General features: G+C 35.2%; 1 protein-coding gene across 4 annotated transcripts in view; it reads right to left on the reverse strand.

The window, feature by feature from the left end:
- The window catches only part of HERPUD2 (HERPUD family member 2), a 134,740-nt gene that overhangs the window by 21,625 nt on the left and 95,317 nt on the right, over positions 1–17,798 (reverse strand). For all 4 annotated transcript variants that reach the window (XM_070511777.1, XM_070511774.1, XM_070511781.1 and 1 more), the window contains 2 exons: positions 5,023–5,100; positions 1,729–1,842 (listed from right to left, as the gene is read on the reverse strand). In XM_070511777.1, the coding sequence (XP_070367878.1) occupies positions 1,729–1,827 (99 nt within the window). In that variant the 5' untranslated portion in view covers positions 1,828–1,842; positions 5,023–5,100. The remainder of the gene's footprint in view (positions 1–1,728; positions 1,843–5,022; positions 5,101–17,798) is intronic.

Below are 17,798 nucleotides of genomic sequence, written 5' to 3' on the forward strand. Positions count from 1 at the left end.
TTTGTCATGTTTTATGTAAATTTAAAACACAATTACATTTTATAGAAATTACAGTTCTCCCACTTTAAAAAGCTGAATACAATATAATTTTAACATCCTTCTCAGTTTGTTGAAATTGTATTTTGCCTTCTTATTGACAGGACATCTTTCTACATGTCTACCTTCCTAAGTCCTGCCATGTGAAAGGTCCCAAGGACACTGATCTTTTGCAAAACTAACAAAAGTTTTCTTTAAGATGTTACTCCACACAAAACAGATACGTAATATCTTACTAGGTAGCCTGCTTCTTAGGGACATAAACTGAGAAGGACTTCTTTTTTGGCAAGATTTCTCATTATGTGGACAATCATAATCTGGTGCTCATTAAAAAGTTAAGAGAAGAAAGACCTAGCCATTTGGCAGTACAGCCTAATTTCTCTAGAACTAATGATTTCTGACCTTATTAGATAACTCTTTCATGACTATATTTTTAAGATTTTTCCAGTCCCACTGAAATTTCTCAGCCATAAAAAATTAAGGGTAACTCAACTTAATTTTCCTTTAATACTTTTAGATTTTCATAACACATCTTGAAAAAAACTGAATATATATACTAATGACATAAAATCATAGCTTGAGGAACCACTAGCCAAGTCATAGGGTTCTTTCTCAACAAAAACTGGAACAACACAACTATATCCAAAGGCCGTATACAGAACTCTGCCAACGCCAATGTCTGTCCCTTCTTATGCAAGACAGACCCTTGGGTTTATTGACAAAACATATTTCAGTTTAATGTAAGCTAAGCTCCCATGGCTGGTACTAGAAAATACTAACCATTGAGGCCATACTAATTAAATATAGCAACTAAAGGATACAGTTTCTTAAAGAAGCAGTTAACTAGTATCTACTGCAAGATATTTCAACTAGTTATCACCTCGGCCACTATCCCCTCCTTAAAGTTTTGGCTAGATTCTTGACAAGGAGGAAGTATACTTCGTACTATAAAAGCTCCCTGCCCAAGAAGTTTACAGCCAGCTTCCACTCATCCCATCCATTTCTCTCACCTCCAAAGGTGTCATATAAAGTTTTTATGAGAAACTAAAAATAATTTAATGTGAAAGGATTTGGCACAGTGTCTTTAAAACTTATAGAGAATGCCTGAGTTGAAAAGCTCAACTATTAAAAAAAATTCTCAAAACAATTTTAAGCAGATGGAAAAATAAGGAGGAACAAATGAATTCCCAAACATGAAAAAGCTAAGTAGGTTAAGTAATTTTTCCTCCTGCAGTTGGAATGCATCCCCAAATCTAGTCATTTAAAAAAAAAAATTCTTGACCAAACTACTTCAAGAACATTTAGCATACTTAAAATTCAAATAATTTAATCCACCTTGAATAAAATATACTACATGAAATACCTAAAATATTTCTGAAACTTTACTGGCCCTAGAGTTTATATTATATAACCATGTCATAATTCTGCTGAGTATCTCAGGAATTAAACCCCTGAAGATTGGATCTGTTACTGACTTGCCACATAGTAAATTATAACTCACAGGGAACGGGCTTCAGGGGATAACACTGCATACTGGATCTCTAAAAACGAAGTTTAAATGCCAACTCAAGCTGTTCAAAACACAGTCTCACAACCCACAAGCTCCAACTGTTCTGTTTTTTCACTTAGTTTTTAGAGGCAAAAAAGGATAATCAGAAAACTTTAACGTTTACTCCTCCCAAACCAACTCACAGAATTGCTGCTGGATGCCAATGCTTCGTGACTTTCTTTACTGGTGCTGGATTTTGGAGAACTGGGAGGAGTCCGAGAAGTACATACTAGATGAACCATATGATACTCATCTTGCTAAAATTAAAGAAGATTACATTTAAATGGTAGTACTGGAAAACGTACAGCTCAAAAAGTCAGTAGTTAAGCTGAAATACTTAACTTAAAACTTAAGTTCCTTTCTAGCATAGCCATTTTATTAATAATAAATAATTGTCATTTGAAGGTAAATTTACCATTTTAGCATTTGGGGCCCTTTTGAATTCAATATTTTCTCCATGCTTAGGAAATAGTCTAAATACTCAGTAACTGCTATATGAAAAAACGATTACTTTGTATACCAAGGAGTCTTGAAGCAAACACTGCTACAAAGCTGTGTCAATGCAATCTATTATTTCAATATACAAACATTAATATTAATTACCACCTTAATATCAGAACGGTAATAGTCACCTTGAAGCTTAGGCCTACACACTCTGAGTAGTGAAAATATTTCCATTACTTGAGACTTTTCAGCTATAATAAAGAAACACAATTAACTTTACCACAATTTCATTTACCTCAATTTTAGCAAGGTGATATATAGTTCTTTATTTTTTTTAAGTCAAAAACTGATTTTATCTATAACACTTACACACAAATATAAAGCATATATTTGAACTATATTCTGTAAATATTCCATGTGTTCCCATAAACCTACAACTATGACTGAAGGAAAATATTCTAATAATGATTAGCACTGGCATTTTAGCTTACTGATTTCATGAGTATAGTTATACTTAGGCATAAAGCAAGTAAATAAGATGGAGAAAGGAAACAGAATAAAGGAGGGAAGAAAAGAACAAAGGATGGCTCAGCAACCTAAAAAAAAGAAAGAAAAGAAAAAAACAGAGAATGATGAAAAACGGGGGCAGGAAGAAAAGAAAGTGCCCAGTTGTGAGAAGAAACAAAGCTTCTAGAAACTAAGAATTTATCAACTGCCTCCCATAAACCTAGAATTGTGCTTGACTTTGAGGCGAATCCAAGAAAGGGTAGGAGTCAGCCCCTCCCTTAAAGAGGCTCATGATATCGTTAAAAGATCAGACTGGCAGGTTAGAGCACAAAGAAATATACACAACAGTCTGCCATACAAAACCAAGAAGCACAAACTACAACTGCTTTAGGAGCTTAGAGAAGGTGGTTAATGGGAGTCAGCATGTTAGAGAAAGGCATTTCCAGAAAAGGCGTGACATGAGATACGCCAGCAAAGCAGGCAGAAGGTACACCTGATTTACAATGTCCCCTGAGCTCTGGAATACAAAATATTTAAAAGCATCCAAGTAAAAGATGTTTATCCTTATAAACCTAGTTTCGAAGGTCACACTAATCACAATTAACTCACAGTATTCATTCGCCTTTGGAGAATGCCTCTGTAAAACATTTTATAACTAAACAGGTAAAGTTAACGGCAGCATTTAACTGAAAACAGTAGAGGTACACTGACTTTAATAAAAACAGACCAAAGATCCATTTAAAATGTAAACATATTGCTCAAAATGTTTTATATAAGGAGCACAACAATCCTTTGACTGAAGTATTTTTATTTTAAGTCTTCTGATCAGAAACCATTTCTGGCAGCAAAAACCTTTGGAAAAGTATTCAGGTACAGACTCTAGCTATCCTTAGGTTAAAATAATAAATAAACTTATACTTCTAAAAGCATATAGCAGAAAGGTTTTTAAGCATAAAAACAAGAAAAAAAAGGAACAGGTGGGGCATAAAGGATTTTTAGGGTAGTGAATTTATTCTTTATGATATTATAATGGTGGACACGCGATCATACATTTGTTAAAACCACAGAGTGCACAACATCAAGAGTGAACCCTAATGTAAACTATGGCTTTGGGTGATGATGATGTGTCAACGTAGGTTCATCGACTATAACAAAGGTACCACTGATGGAGAACACTGTTAGTGGGAGAAGCTGTGCATGTGTGGAGGCAGGAGATATAGAGGATCTCTGAACCTAAAACTGCTCTAAAAAATAAAGTCCATCAAAAAAAGAGAAAGAAAGAGGAGAATAAATCTGCCGCAAATTCCACTCTTTTTAAGAGAGAGGTTATTAAACCACTTTGACAACCTGAAACTACATGATTAAAATGAAAATGACAGCAAAAAGTCATACTGGCACAGCTAAAATGTCAACTATCTAAACAGAAGGAACATACCAGTATAACATTTGACAAACTCTCTCACAGGCGATGATAAACACACAGGAGAGGATACAGACCTTCTAAATCAGATTAGGGATATCCAGAACATTAAGAGTTAAGTCAAAGATCTAAGACAAAACATAAAAGCTATGTATTCAATTCTGCCACATTCACAAACAAAAAGCAGCATCTCTAATGCAGAAAAGTTCTAAAAGTATAAATTCCACAAATGAACATGAGGTAAAAGCTGCCATTAAAATAATGAGCATTCAAACTGATTGTCAAAAAACTACATTGAAAAAAAAATCTACATTGAAATAGATTTTAGCTCTGAGCACCAGTATTTAAAGCTTGCTAACTGATGGACCAATTGGGTTTTCTTCTATTTCTGTCCTGAAATTAAACTCCTAACCCAAGAAACTTGTATTAAAGTATCATGTAGTTTGGTCAAAAGGAGATTATCATCAATGAAAATCTTTCACCTCTACTTGAACACTCTACTGCTGCACTACTGACAAGTCAATAGTGCCTTCTTACAAAAGATGACAAATACCTGAACACAAATCTATAATCCTATCTCAGGTTTAGTCATCCGATGGATATAGAAAACTGTTACCTAAACTAAGCAGAATCTATCACTATGTTCTTTAGTTTCTTCTTCTTCTGCTTTTTTTTTTTTTTGCTGAGGAAGAGCTAACATCTGTTGCCAATTTTCCTCTTTTTTTTTTTCTTGAGTAAGATTCGCCCTGAGCTAACATCTGCATCAATCTCCCTCTATTTTGTATGTGGGTCACCACCACAGCATGGCCACCAACAAGTGGTGCAGCTCTGCACCCAGGATCTGAACCCAGGCCTCCGAAACAAAATGCACCAAACTTAACCACTAAGCCACAGGACCAACCCCATGTGCTTTACTTTCTAATTCATGTTTAGCAGTTATGCTACCCAAAAGGGTTGATTTTAAGTATCTAAAAACTGAACTGGTTGGATATTGATAAAACTTCAGAATATATCTCCTCTCATACTTTGAATGTGTCTGGTATCAAATAGTGGTAGAAAAGCTTACTTTTCTGAGAATGTCTTTCAGCTGCAGATGATCGGGAAGCAGTCTGCCCGAATACACCAATCTCTGATCCTTCGTCAACTAAGAAATGGGACAAAGAAAAGAATTCAACTTTTTCTAATTATACAAACTGAAGGTTGGAAATAACATGCCTAAAGATGAGTAAAATAAAACTCCCTTTATGCACAGATAAGCAGAAAACTGACATAATTTAAGAATTTTGTCTGTCCAAAATCCACTTAAGACATCAAGAGCTCAGCAAATGGTATCATATCTATTGTAGATACAATAAAATACAAATAATTACCAACTTAAAAAAAAAACAAGGAAAAGAAGATAAATTGAAAGTTTGCCTTTTCAGTCATAATGCAACGCATGTGTGACTATCATTAAACACCTTCCTTCCAGACTATAAACGAGAAAGTGAGGGCGTTCTTTCAATAGTCAGTAATGGGATAAAATTTCAAGATCAGCAGAGTTATTTTGCATTGTTTTGTCAGTATTTTTAATCTAAAAGTATACATAAGATTTATTTTCTTCTTTACTACAACATCATGGAGAACAATTCATTGGTTTTAATTCAAGAGCCATTTGGAGTTAGTTATGGCTTTAGGTAACTATACTAGGTTTTATTATTCCTGCCACTCTCATGACTACCTTTATACCATTTTCAAAAGCACAAGACTAAATGAAAATCAACTCAAGTGTATGGAGATTCAGTTGTCATCTCTATACGCAACCCAGGAACAGGAAATACATTCTGGTTATCTCTGCCCTATTTTGCACTTATGACAAATCTGCTAAGTGCTCACACTGCTAGCATTAAAGTATTTAAAATTAAAGCATTTATGTATAGTCCCCATAAGACCTCCTATTTCATAACTGAGAAACAGGCAAATGTTCCCTGAATTCTATTAAAACAATAAAATATTAGCTATATCAACAACTGTTAAATACGTCAAATCGAAGCAACAACTATAACAATTTTCACACAGACTACATATTCAACATGGCTACTAAAAAAAGAGTCTTATACTAGAAATAATCATAATAGAAATGGTCATACTGAGAAAGAGTTATGGTTCCAGGGTCCTTAGGTGCCAAAGATCAAGACAAACGGATAGTTGTCCTTCCAAGATACTTAGCTGTTAGGCATAACCTAGCTTCTCCTGGAAGTATTTTTGAGTGTGCCATCCCTAAAATGCACAAGTGCAAATTCCTATATAGAAGTAACCAAATACAACACGGCAGTTTTTTTTTTTTTTAAATATATACCACAAGTCTTAAAACTTCAATCAACATAAATAAATATTGAGTGGGGCACGAACAGCAGATTATATAACATAAGTTAAATGCTAAGTAGATGATTGATTTAATAATTGATTGTAAAATGAATTATACAATGCTTTATGTGTTTCCATAATACACTTATTACTGTAGCTGGAACCTAAAGAAGTTTCTTTGATAAATACTACAGCCATCATAAACTATCATTTTTTTACCAGTCTGAACATTTAATGGATACTTCTATGTCATATCATAATTCTGCATAACGGACATCAGTCTTATCTTATAAATTTTAATTTTCTTTACTTTACTATGAGAATTCTCAAACATACACAAAGTGGAGAGAATAAAATGAACCTCCAGGTACCATCTTCAAGAACTCCCAAATATACGGCTTCAAAAATTACCAACCTTCTGGCATTCTTGTTTCACCTATGCCCCTGTTCCTTTTTGGGGGGAAGAGAGTTTCAAAGCAAATATCATACTTCACTTTTCACCTGTAAAAATTAGTATGTATCCGTAACAGTTTTTTCCCCCAAATAAGCACAATGTTATCACACTCAACAAAATAAATACTAATTCCTTAGTATGTAATATCAAATACAGTTCAATTTTTCCCACTTGCTCGAAAATGTTTTTAGAGGTGGTTTGTCTGAATCAGAATCCAAACAAGGATCACACACAGGATTGAGATGTTATGTCTCTTTTAATCTTTTAACAGTTTCCAGTTTTCTTTTTTTAATTTTTCCCATGCTATTTATTTGCTGAAAAAAATCTGTTGCAGCATGGGTTTGGCTGACTGTGTCCTCCTGATATTGTCCTATATAGTCCCTGTATAATGTAGTTAGATGTAGAACGTTGATTAGATTCAGGTTCTTTTTTGTTTGACAAGAGAATTTCATAACAATGCTGTGTATTTCCTGTTGCATCACATCATTACCAGCACATGTGGACTGGTCAATCTACTTTTAGTAATGCTAAGGTTGATCAGGGGCCAGCCCAGTGGCACAGTGGTTAAGTTCACACATTCCTCTTCTCGGCGGCCCGGGGTTCGCTGGTTCGGATCCTGGGTGTGGACATGGCACCGCTTGGCAAAAGCCATGCTGTGGTAGGCGTCCCACATATAAAGTAGAGGAAGATGGGCATGGATGTTAGCTCAGGGCCAGTCTTCCTCAGCAAAAAGAGGAGGATTGGCAGTAGTTAGCTCAGGGCTAATCTTCCTCAAAACAAAAAAAGATTGATCAGTGGGTTCAAATGTTGTCAGCCTGCTTCACCCCTTATAAAGTTCCCCATTAACCATTCACTTTATTAATTACCTAGATCCAATGGCCTAGATCCATTATTTCATTAGGGGTAAAAAATGATTATTTTCTAGTTCTACAATTCATTCTGTATTAGCTATGATTCTTCTAAAGGAACTTCTTCTACTATTTGGTTAACTAGTCTATACAAGAAAGACAGCAAAGATGCTCAATTCATTCCCTTTATCAGTTTTCAGAACGAGTGCCCAAGCAATCTCCAGAAGTGACCAATAAGTTTTAGTTTAAGTATCATTATGAGCTTGTGGAATTTTATGTTTTTCAATGTACTGCCATCTTTTTTTTCTTTTAATTTTATCCTCAAATTGCACCATCTTTAGCCAGTGGGAATCCCTTCAAGTTGGCTCCTGTGTCATTTTGACATGACCTCTGTAGTCTCTAATAGCTTCCATGCTTTCAGGCACAAAAGGCCCCAGGTTCACTTCCTGCCCCAGACTTGGAATCAGCCATTGCCCCAGAAGCCTTGACTCCTTTTAATGAGCAATGGAATCTAAAGACTAAAATCCGGGATCTAAGAGTGCTTATTGTTACTTGTCATTACTTCTAAGACTTTTCATTGAGGAAAGTATGTATTTTTTAGAAAGAGAAACTTAAACCCTGAGTTCATACTGCTATTTCTGATTTAAATTAAATAGGATACGGTTTCTACTTATTTTATTTGTATCTTCTCTCAGCCTGAAAATTTTGATTGTTAATATTCACAAACATATGCCATTAGCAAATGTATTTATATACTTTATCCTACTATATATAATCTCAAAATAATAATAACAATATTGGATGAAGTTTAAGATTTCTTGTGGCTTTTTTTTTTCTTAGATATAACCCACTAGGGATATACAGTCAAAATACTGTGTTTCAAAATTACTTGGAATAATTACTCTTGTAGCTATGCCACCATCCTGATATTGTTAAATTGTGTTACTATTTAGCAATTAATTTTTTCTATTTAATTTTCTCAAAATCATATGTAACATACACGGCAACAACGTAAAACTTATAGAACAAGGTACATTCAAAGAGGTTTAGTTTCTGTCCCTGTCCCCTCCCCCTCTATAATTCTGAATTATCCTTCCATCATTTCTTCTTAACAACATAACAAATCTGAATACAAACATACTTGTATTTCCCTTCTTTTCCCACATAAAACACAGTACACTGTACTTACTCTTTTGTACCTAGTTTTCTCAGTTAATGTAACCTGGAGATTACGCCTTAGCAATATAAAGATGTCTTCCCCATTCTTTTTGACAGAAGCCTAATAGTCCAATATATAGAACAATTACAGTTTATCACTGGATATTTGAGTGTTTCCAAGCTTTTGTTCTTACTCAGTGTCCTTCCTTCATACCATTCTATTTATTTCTGCATTCCCCCACAGTATCCTGCAACATGAAAACCACTAGTGATCCTGATAAAAGCTATCCTGGTGGCGCAGCAGGGTAAACACTTAATTGGAATGGATTCAAGAGAAAAGGAGAGGAGTATGGTTAGAGATAGCGAATATACACAACTTAGAAGGAGTTTTACACTAAAAACAAGGAAAGAAACAGAGCAATAGCTAGAAGGGAAGTGGAATAAAGAGGGTCATCTTTGTTTGTTTTACTCTTTTGTTTTTTTTTTAAGGAGAGAGAAATAACATGTTTGTATGCCAACAGGAATAATCCAGTAGAAGGAAAAAACTGATAACGCAAGAGAGAAAAACAGAATTTCAAGCGCAATGTCCTTGAGCAGCAAACAAGGGGTGGAATCTTGCGTGGAAGAGATGGACTTATAGAAGAATATGGCAGAGATAGGTAAAAAAATGTTAAGAAACTTGTACAGGATCCCACTACCACCACTCTGTGCCTCAGTTTTCTCATCCGTAAGATGAAGACAATAATAATATCTATTTCACAGGGTTGAATTTCCATAACAATGAAAATGCACATAAACCTCTTAAAGCACAACACCTAGTAAACATTCAATGAGCATTTGATGCTAATTTCTAATACCTGCTCCCCTGACATCACGTAGTTTCATGAGGATCTAATGAGAGATTATGTAAAAGTATTGAAAAGTTGTATGAATAACAGCAGACTATGTATGTTCGTTATGCAGAAGAACATAATTAGGACACTGCTAAATAGGTTTGGCTAAAGCTGCAATGACTATCACTTTTAATGACTAAAAAAGAAAGCCCTAATCCACATTAGAACAACTTTGAGGCCTCAGTTTAAAACATTTATAAACAACAAAAGGAAAGCTTTTAATTAATTTTACCTTCTCATCACAGAGAGAGAAATATTTTGATGTTGGTAAAAAGAAGGCGATATCCAAAACATAAGTTATCCAAAACTTATATTTTTCGTGAAAGGATGTATTGCATGGTAGTGTGAAAGAAGTGTTTACCAACTACTTCTAACTATAAGAAATCCATACACTATCTGCTTTCTACACAAGTAATCTCCATTTTACCTTTAAGCTGTTAACAATAATGGAATTAATCATATACTTTATCACAAGTATCACTTCTAAACAAGATGGAAAAAAAATTCTAGAAAACCAGTATTTTGGACTATTGGTAAAAAATATCTATGAATTAAGCACACTGGTAATCCAACTTAGTTTACTCGTAATTCTTTAGTAGACAGATTTAAAACCATTTTTTCACAAAAACAATATAGATCATTGTCAGTCAAATACACACTTCACAGACTCCAGAAGCCCATGCTTGAAAAACTTTGCCATACAAGTTAAACACATTTAGAATGATCACCTGGTTAAAAACACGGGTATGGAAATCTCATGAGAGTCAGCTATAAAGCAATCATTCAGATTATCTATAATAATAATTCTTATATCAAAATAAAAACACAAAATTAAAGATTTTGAGAACTCCTAGTCTCAAAACTATGAGTCCCAGTTTGAGAAATACGTATAAATAATCACTAAGCTTTTAAACTTAATAGCACATAACCTATTTAACCCAAAATATAGCTGACTGAAATAGCATTACTAGAAGCCCAGAGACTGGTCTTCCTTTATCCCCAAGTCCTCTTTGTTTAAAGCCTTTACCCACAGAACAGAAAGGGTGGGCAATGGCAAAGCAAGTCGCTCAGCAGGATGAGGAAAAGACCCAACAGCAGCCAGCAAAAAGTCCTAACATTTGCAAGAAGAAAAAACCATAGCCTTCACCATATGTACCTGTGGAAGAGGGATCAATGTTTAGAAAGCCCATTAAGAGGCATGTGTACATTTCATTCATATCACTGGTCATTGTCCCTCCAGGGTCCTTTGCTAAATTTTCCATCCATTCTAAAAGCTAGAGTCCTTCAGATAAGCTGCAAATTTGTCTCTCCATCTAAGGCCTCTCTCTCCCTCAGACCCAGCTCCATAGATCCAACTGCTTAGCAGGCATTTGACTCCTTCAGATGTCTTAATAGGCAACTCAAAGTCAAAACACCTATAATGGTTCTCAACTCCCAATTCCCCAAAGCCTTCCTCCTAGTTCTTCCTTATCCCATAACAATCTGCCACCAGTTGTTTATCGCAAAAATCTGGGCATTATCCTCAATTTTTCTTTCTCTCACCTTGCCTCCCATATCTAACCACCAGCAAATCCTATGGACTCTATCTCCAAAACTCCATTGCGGATCAGTCCATTTCTTTCCAACTTCACTGCCATTACCCTAATCTAAACCATAATCTCTTGCCTGAGCTTCTGCAATGCTTCTTAATAGCTTCTGTAATAACGCCACACTTCCACTCTACAGTCAGTAGCTAGAGTGATTTTTTAAAAATGTAAGTCAACCCTGTCACTCTCTGATAGATTCCCACCATAATGGATTTAACTCTAATCTCTTGCCATAGCCAGACGGTCCCAGCAGATCTCGTTTCTCTCTCCAACCTCCTCTGATTGTATCCTTTCCTCCTCACTCACTAGTCAAACTGTCACTCACTTAGATCCCCAAATATGCCAAGCTCTTTCCAACTCACTCTATTCTCTCCCAGCTCCAGCATAGCTAGCTCTCAAATCATCTTTTAGGTCTTAGCTTTAAAATGACCTCCTGAGAGAGGTTTCTCTGATTTACAAACTTAGAGTATTCCCTTCCATGTACCCTTTTTGCTTCCTTCATAACACAAACCACAATCTGTAATTATGTTCACGTTTGTTTCCTTAAGTGGAATATGAATGCCAAGAACAAAGGGTCCCTGTCTGTCTAGTTCATCACTTTGTTCCCAGAGCCTAGGACTGTGCCTGACAGAGAAGATGCTAAATGCCAATTCTTAAATGAAGTATCATGAGTCCAAAAGTGTTTACACAGATTTGGAAGACACAATTCATTTGAAGTTCACTATATCAGTTATTTTACATGTAATCATTAAGAATGGAAATGAAATATTTAGTCTATGAATCACAATACTAATTTAAAATATCCGCTGGTGCTAAATTCACCTGGTTCACCTCTGAAAATGGTACTGGTATTAGCAGATTACTATGAAGGAGCAATCATGTGTTAGTATCTCAGTATTAAGTTTTCTCTAAATTAGCAGTCAACTTCAAATAAACTTTTATCTTTCCACAGCAAGGGAACATCAATTTTCAAAAAAGCAGAATATACTAAGACAACAAAATTGCATGGTACCCCTCAAAATATAAGAAGCAAAAACAAGTGTGCACGAGAATGTGAAGAAACTGGAACCCTCATACATTGCAGGTGGGAATGTAAAATGAAACAGCCTCTGTGGAAAAGTTTAGCAGCTCCTCAGAAAGTTAAACGTAGAGTTACCCTATGACTTAGTGTATACTCAATTCCATTCCTAGGTATACACCAAAGAGAACTGAAAACACATGTCCACACAAAACTTGCACAAGAAGGTTGGTAGAAGCATTTGGCTATTATTCATAATAGCCAAAAAGTGGAAACAATTCAAATGCCTATCAGTTAGTGAAACAAAATATGATATATACATACAATGGAATATCATCCACCCATAAAAAGTAATGAAGAACTGATATATGCTATAACACGGATGAACCTTGTAAACATTACGCTAAGTGAAAACAGCCAGACACAGAAGGCCACATACACTGTGATTCCATTTACATGAAATTTCCAGAAGAGGCAAATCCACAGACAGAAAGTAGTTTAGTGGTTACCAAAGACTAAGGGAACAGAGAATTGGGAGTGACTACTATTGAGTATGGGGTTTCTCTTGGGGTGATGAAAATGTTCTAGAATTAGACAGTGGTGATGACTGCACAACTTTGTCAACTACTAAAAACCACTGAATTGTATATATTAAAGGGAAAATTTTCTAGAATGTCAATTATATCTCAATAAAAAATACTGTTACTTTAAACTGAATATTCAAATGCCTTAAGATAATCAAAAGTTTTAAAAGGAAAAAGAATTCTTTAATTTTACTGTCGTTGAAAACAGAGAAAAAGAAATTTTCATGTGCCTAAATTAAGAAGATTTGAAAATTTTCTATGTCACTAAAAAGAATTACCCTTTCAGTTTAAATATCACTGAATGCAATTTAAATATCTGAAACCAGTGGTTAGACACAATAACAAACAACAAAATAATCAACTGACTGAATTTTCAACTAGTCATTTGCATTACAAGCTAGAGTATTAGGAAAAGTACAGATTGAGATCTCAATTCAAATTCAATTTAACCTGTAAAAGTGACATACTTTTATTATCCAGACCTGCTAATAACAGTATCTTTTACCTTGACTGAAAACCCCTTTCTGTATTAGTTAGGGTAAGTAATGCTAGATGATATAACACACCCCAAGATCTCAGTAGCTTAGCACAATAAAAGTTCATTTTTGTCTCAATAAAAAAACATTACATGGTACCCTTTAAATAGAAGAATTCAGAAGACTCAGGATTGGTAAATCTAACTAAACTAAATTATCAATTAAAAGTTTCTATTGTTAAGTACTGGCCACAAAGATTAACATATAAATATACTTGACGGCTTCTGTTAACACCACCACCATTTTTCCTGTTGTTCACACCCTACATCCACTATCAGCAAACTCTACAGTTGTACTACTTTCACTGCCTCCACTGCTCCTCTATCCTAGACAGTAGAGCAGAGGCAGGTAAATTACTAAGTTGGACACATCCTGTGGTATTTTGAGTAGCCTGGAGACAGAACCATACCACTCCAAATAAACAGCTGCTTAACCAGCTGGCCCAAAAACTCTACTACCCACTTAACAGATGTTGCTAAAAACAAAGGTGAGGAAAACTCACCTGCTTTTAATCCTAAACTTGGGAAAGATTTTTTTTTCTTCCTAAAAGGTTTACACATATTATTATCTGAAGTGTCTGACTTTTTAATGTTTAGATATCAAAAACAAATATAATACCATGCAATATTAATGAATTTAAAACATTCACAAGAGTGTGATAGATGAGTTTACAAAGCCAAAAATATTTTCATATTTCTAGAAAGTCATCTAGTTGGTATCAAAAGATTAAATTTTTACGTGAAAGACTAAATGGGTCTCTCATAATTACGTATGGCCTGAAAAATCATGTTCTTAGTATATCCAACTTCAACATAATCAAATAGCTCAGTAAAAGCAACCTTCAACTTACATGTTAGTTGAAAGAACCATAACCCAAGTCCTTTGAAAGTAGTAACTATTAACATTTCAGTATTTACATACAGTTCAGTCACAAGTGTCAAATAGTTTTAAAGAGTTAGTTCCCAGGAGGTACACAAAATATCGTTCCTGTGGGAAATGAATTCTGTGAATTTGTACTGGAACATATCTCCTTCCCACTCAATTCACCCAAACTAAAGCCCCAGGACATTCAGAAACACTGTAAATGGAAGCAAAGTTTGCCCAAACTGCCTCCAACCCTTATCTCCTTGCAACAACAGTAAGGAAAACCAGCTTAAAGAATAATTTTCCCTATAACTCCAAAGGCTTATTCCCTGATCAGCTGTTTCCACTCACTGGCCATTCACAAATCAGGTATTCGTACAACAGAGACTGCCAAGACAAGTCTACTCTAGATCACACGAACAAGCAGAGATGTGAAAAGACAGAGCAAAGCAACGTGCTTCAAGGTCTTAAGATACTATGTTCCCATATTTTCCCTACAGTTTATCAAAATAAAAAGAAATAACCACACACTAAGTCGACATACATTAGAACAGTATTAAAGCCACGTTATCCATACATGACAAACCATCTAAACACATACACCTCTTCTAACAGCTCACTTACTTGTTTTTAATTTGCAAGTATACAACTGAGATGGCCAAGTCCCTAAATGCCTTTTTTCAACTTATTATATATAATCATCACATATAATGTGAATTATAATGGCTAAGAGCTGAGGCTTGCAAGTCAGACCAATCTGGGTTCAAATTCCAATTCTACTACTTAGAGCTCTACGACCTTGAGCAAAAAATCACTAAACTTGAGTTTCCTCATCTATAAAATAAAGCTAATAATAAAACTTACATCATAAAGTGTCTATGAGGAATAAATGTGATAAAACCTATAAAGTGCTCAGTAGAATGCCTGGTAACATGGCAAGCATTTAGCAAATGGCAGTTTAAAATCAGAACACCAAATATGACAGTTAAATAAAAGCATTTGAGACCATAAACTCAGTATTTATTATGCAAAGGAGACAAACTTAAAAGTTCTAGAAAAACCCTATTTTAAAAGGGATTGATGCATGATTAAACAAAATAGTACCTTCATAATACTGTTATTTTTCCAAAAAGACATTAGGAAAAGGCTACAAAGGAGTTAAATAAAATGAATTTTAGTCAGCACTTGTTCAAAATTTTTAACTTTTCATCATCCTTCACACTCAATTTAATAAATACTCCTCTTTGTTCAAAAGGAGTTTTAAAAGTTTGAACTAAATTGCTAAGTGACATGAAACCCTCTTAAATGTATATAGTACTAAAATTTTATAAGACGATAGTCTTATAAAACAAAAATTATTTATGTATATGGATTACAGCCCCTTTAAATCAACAGTTCTGAGGTGGTTAAGTGAGTAAGTTTTAAAAACGACCTGCCTAAGCAAGGTAACAGGGAATTACACAAGTGAGACAGACATAAACTTCAAATTATATTATACAAGCTATTTCCACTGAAAATGAAAGACGTCCATCTGAACCGTAGGCAATTTGGTTATAGAATGTTATATTCTCAGAAGAGAATCTATACAACTGGTTCTATTCCTGTTTTCCTTAATTCTAACGGAATCTCAGAGCAAAGGGACAATCTGAAAAAGCAGCACAAACCTCCCTAGCTGAGTAAGAGAGCTGGAAGACCTAAGAAATGAAATTGACTGCCTTAGCTTAACAGTATGAAGCGCCGAGACAGAGGAAAACTCCCAGAACTGAGGGACATGTTCAACAAGTACATGACCCGAAGACTGAAAAACAGGGAGCCAAGCCATACAAGCCCCAGAAAGGTTTGCCTTCAAAACTGAATTCAGAGTGAGTAAGGTCATCTTAGTTATTGTTTGTGTATGAGAACAGAGTAAGAAAGAAGAGATAAATGAATAACATACCTCATTGGATTTAGAGATTCTTATTTTTTAAGTTTTCTCTAGGATAGTCTATTCTACTGAATAACATTAAGTTCAACCACTTTGATATATACATCTCTAGTAACTAATTCTAAACTAGATCAAAGTCTGAAACTCCTCAAGTAAAAGTGGACTTCTAGACAGGTACCTTCACCCCCTAGTAGCAATTACTTTTCTTTCAGAATAATTATTTCACACTACAGGCCAATTTCAGGATGTCAAAATCTAAAGTCATGAGGTGATGACAAATGTCATATTAGAATATGGTTCACAATTATAAATATACACTACCAACATGAACTGGTGCACTTCCCAGTTCCTAAACCAAGTCCTAAATCAATTATCAATACCATTCGAAGTTAAACAATACTCCAAAAGAGCTCAATTCCACATTTGAGGTTTTTAATGATGACTTTGTAAACTTTTGCATAATTATCACAACTTCCTTACTTCCTCACTGGAAAACACCTTCCCCTTCATAGCCCATTATGGATCTATAATCTTTTTATGAAGTACTATATAAGTACCAAGTAATATACACATTTAGAATCATCAGTGAAACATTAACTCTGAAAGAATAGTTAAAAAAAAACAGAGGCTATCATCTTGTCTGCTTAAAATTGTTATCAACTCTTAAGAAAAATGTCCCTGTCAACCTTTTAAAACCGCTACACATTCCCGTACCCCCACTCCAGAGCTGACCGTTCCCTCCCTGTGCTCCAACGGCACTCAGTACAGCCCTCTTGTACAACACTAGCCACATAACATTACAGGTATTTACTTACATGTCTCTATGCCCCGCCTAGATCTGGGCTTCATAAGAGCAACGGACTCTTTATCATCACCTTCATGTTTAGCACACAGACATTCAAATGCCAGGTCAATAAAATCCTAATTAAATAAATGAAAGCCAAGAAAGTGTGCTTCTCAGGGGTGGAGATACTTGCTGTGGGTTTATTGAGGGAAGGGGAGTTGTACCTAAAATATCCAAATGGAGAATATTTGTATTAGGTCAAGTCAATACCTGACCATAAAGCTAGAATCTTGTGACTTTACAGTTACAGAGTTTAGCCAGAATTCCGTTACCAGCATGCAGATACATGACCTAGCCTTGTAGAGACTATAAAAGGACAACTTCAAATCTCCATTGCTCTCCCTCCAGCAGCTGCCATTTATTTTCCTCAATGCCAGTGCCCAGAGGGACCAAGGCCCTCCACCTATACCTGACACATCAGACGCAATTAGAGCAGTGCTGACCAGAGCCACCACTTTTCTACTACTTACTGGGGGACACCTGCTTCTACAAGGCACTGGAATTCTACTCTGCTTCCAAGTCCACTCACCTCCACCAGGCAGATGTGGAAGGAATCAGGCACAAGAAACGATCTCTGCTAAACTTCAAACAGCACTTTGAGACACTTAAACACAGAATCAAGGTTAAGCAGTCATTGTGGGTGGTCATAAGAACCTCAACTTCCTTTATAATATATTAATAATATTGCTTATATTGCAAAATATCCTATGTTCTAAATAACAACCTTACTAAGTAAACTTTTAAGACACCAGTACCTATGTTGAGGACTACCTGTGGCTTTAGGGTA

The sequence above is a fragment of the Equus asinus genome, chromosome 1, assembly GCF_041296235.1.
Source record: "Equus asinus isolate D_3611 breed Donkey chromosome 1, EquAss-T2T_v2, whole genome shotgun sequence".
Taxonomy (NCBI): Eukaryota; Metazoa; Chordata; class Mammalia; order Perissodactyla; family Equidae; genus Equus; species Equus asinus.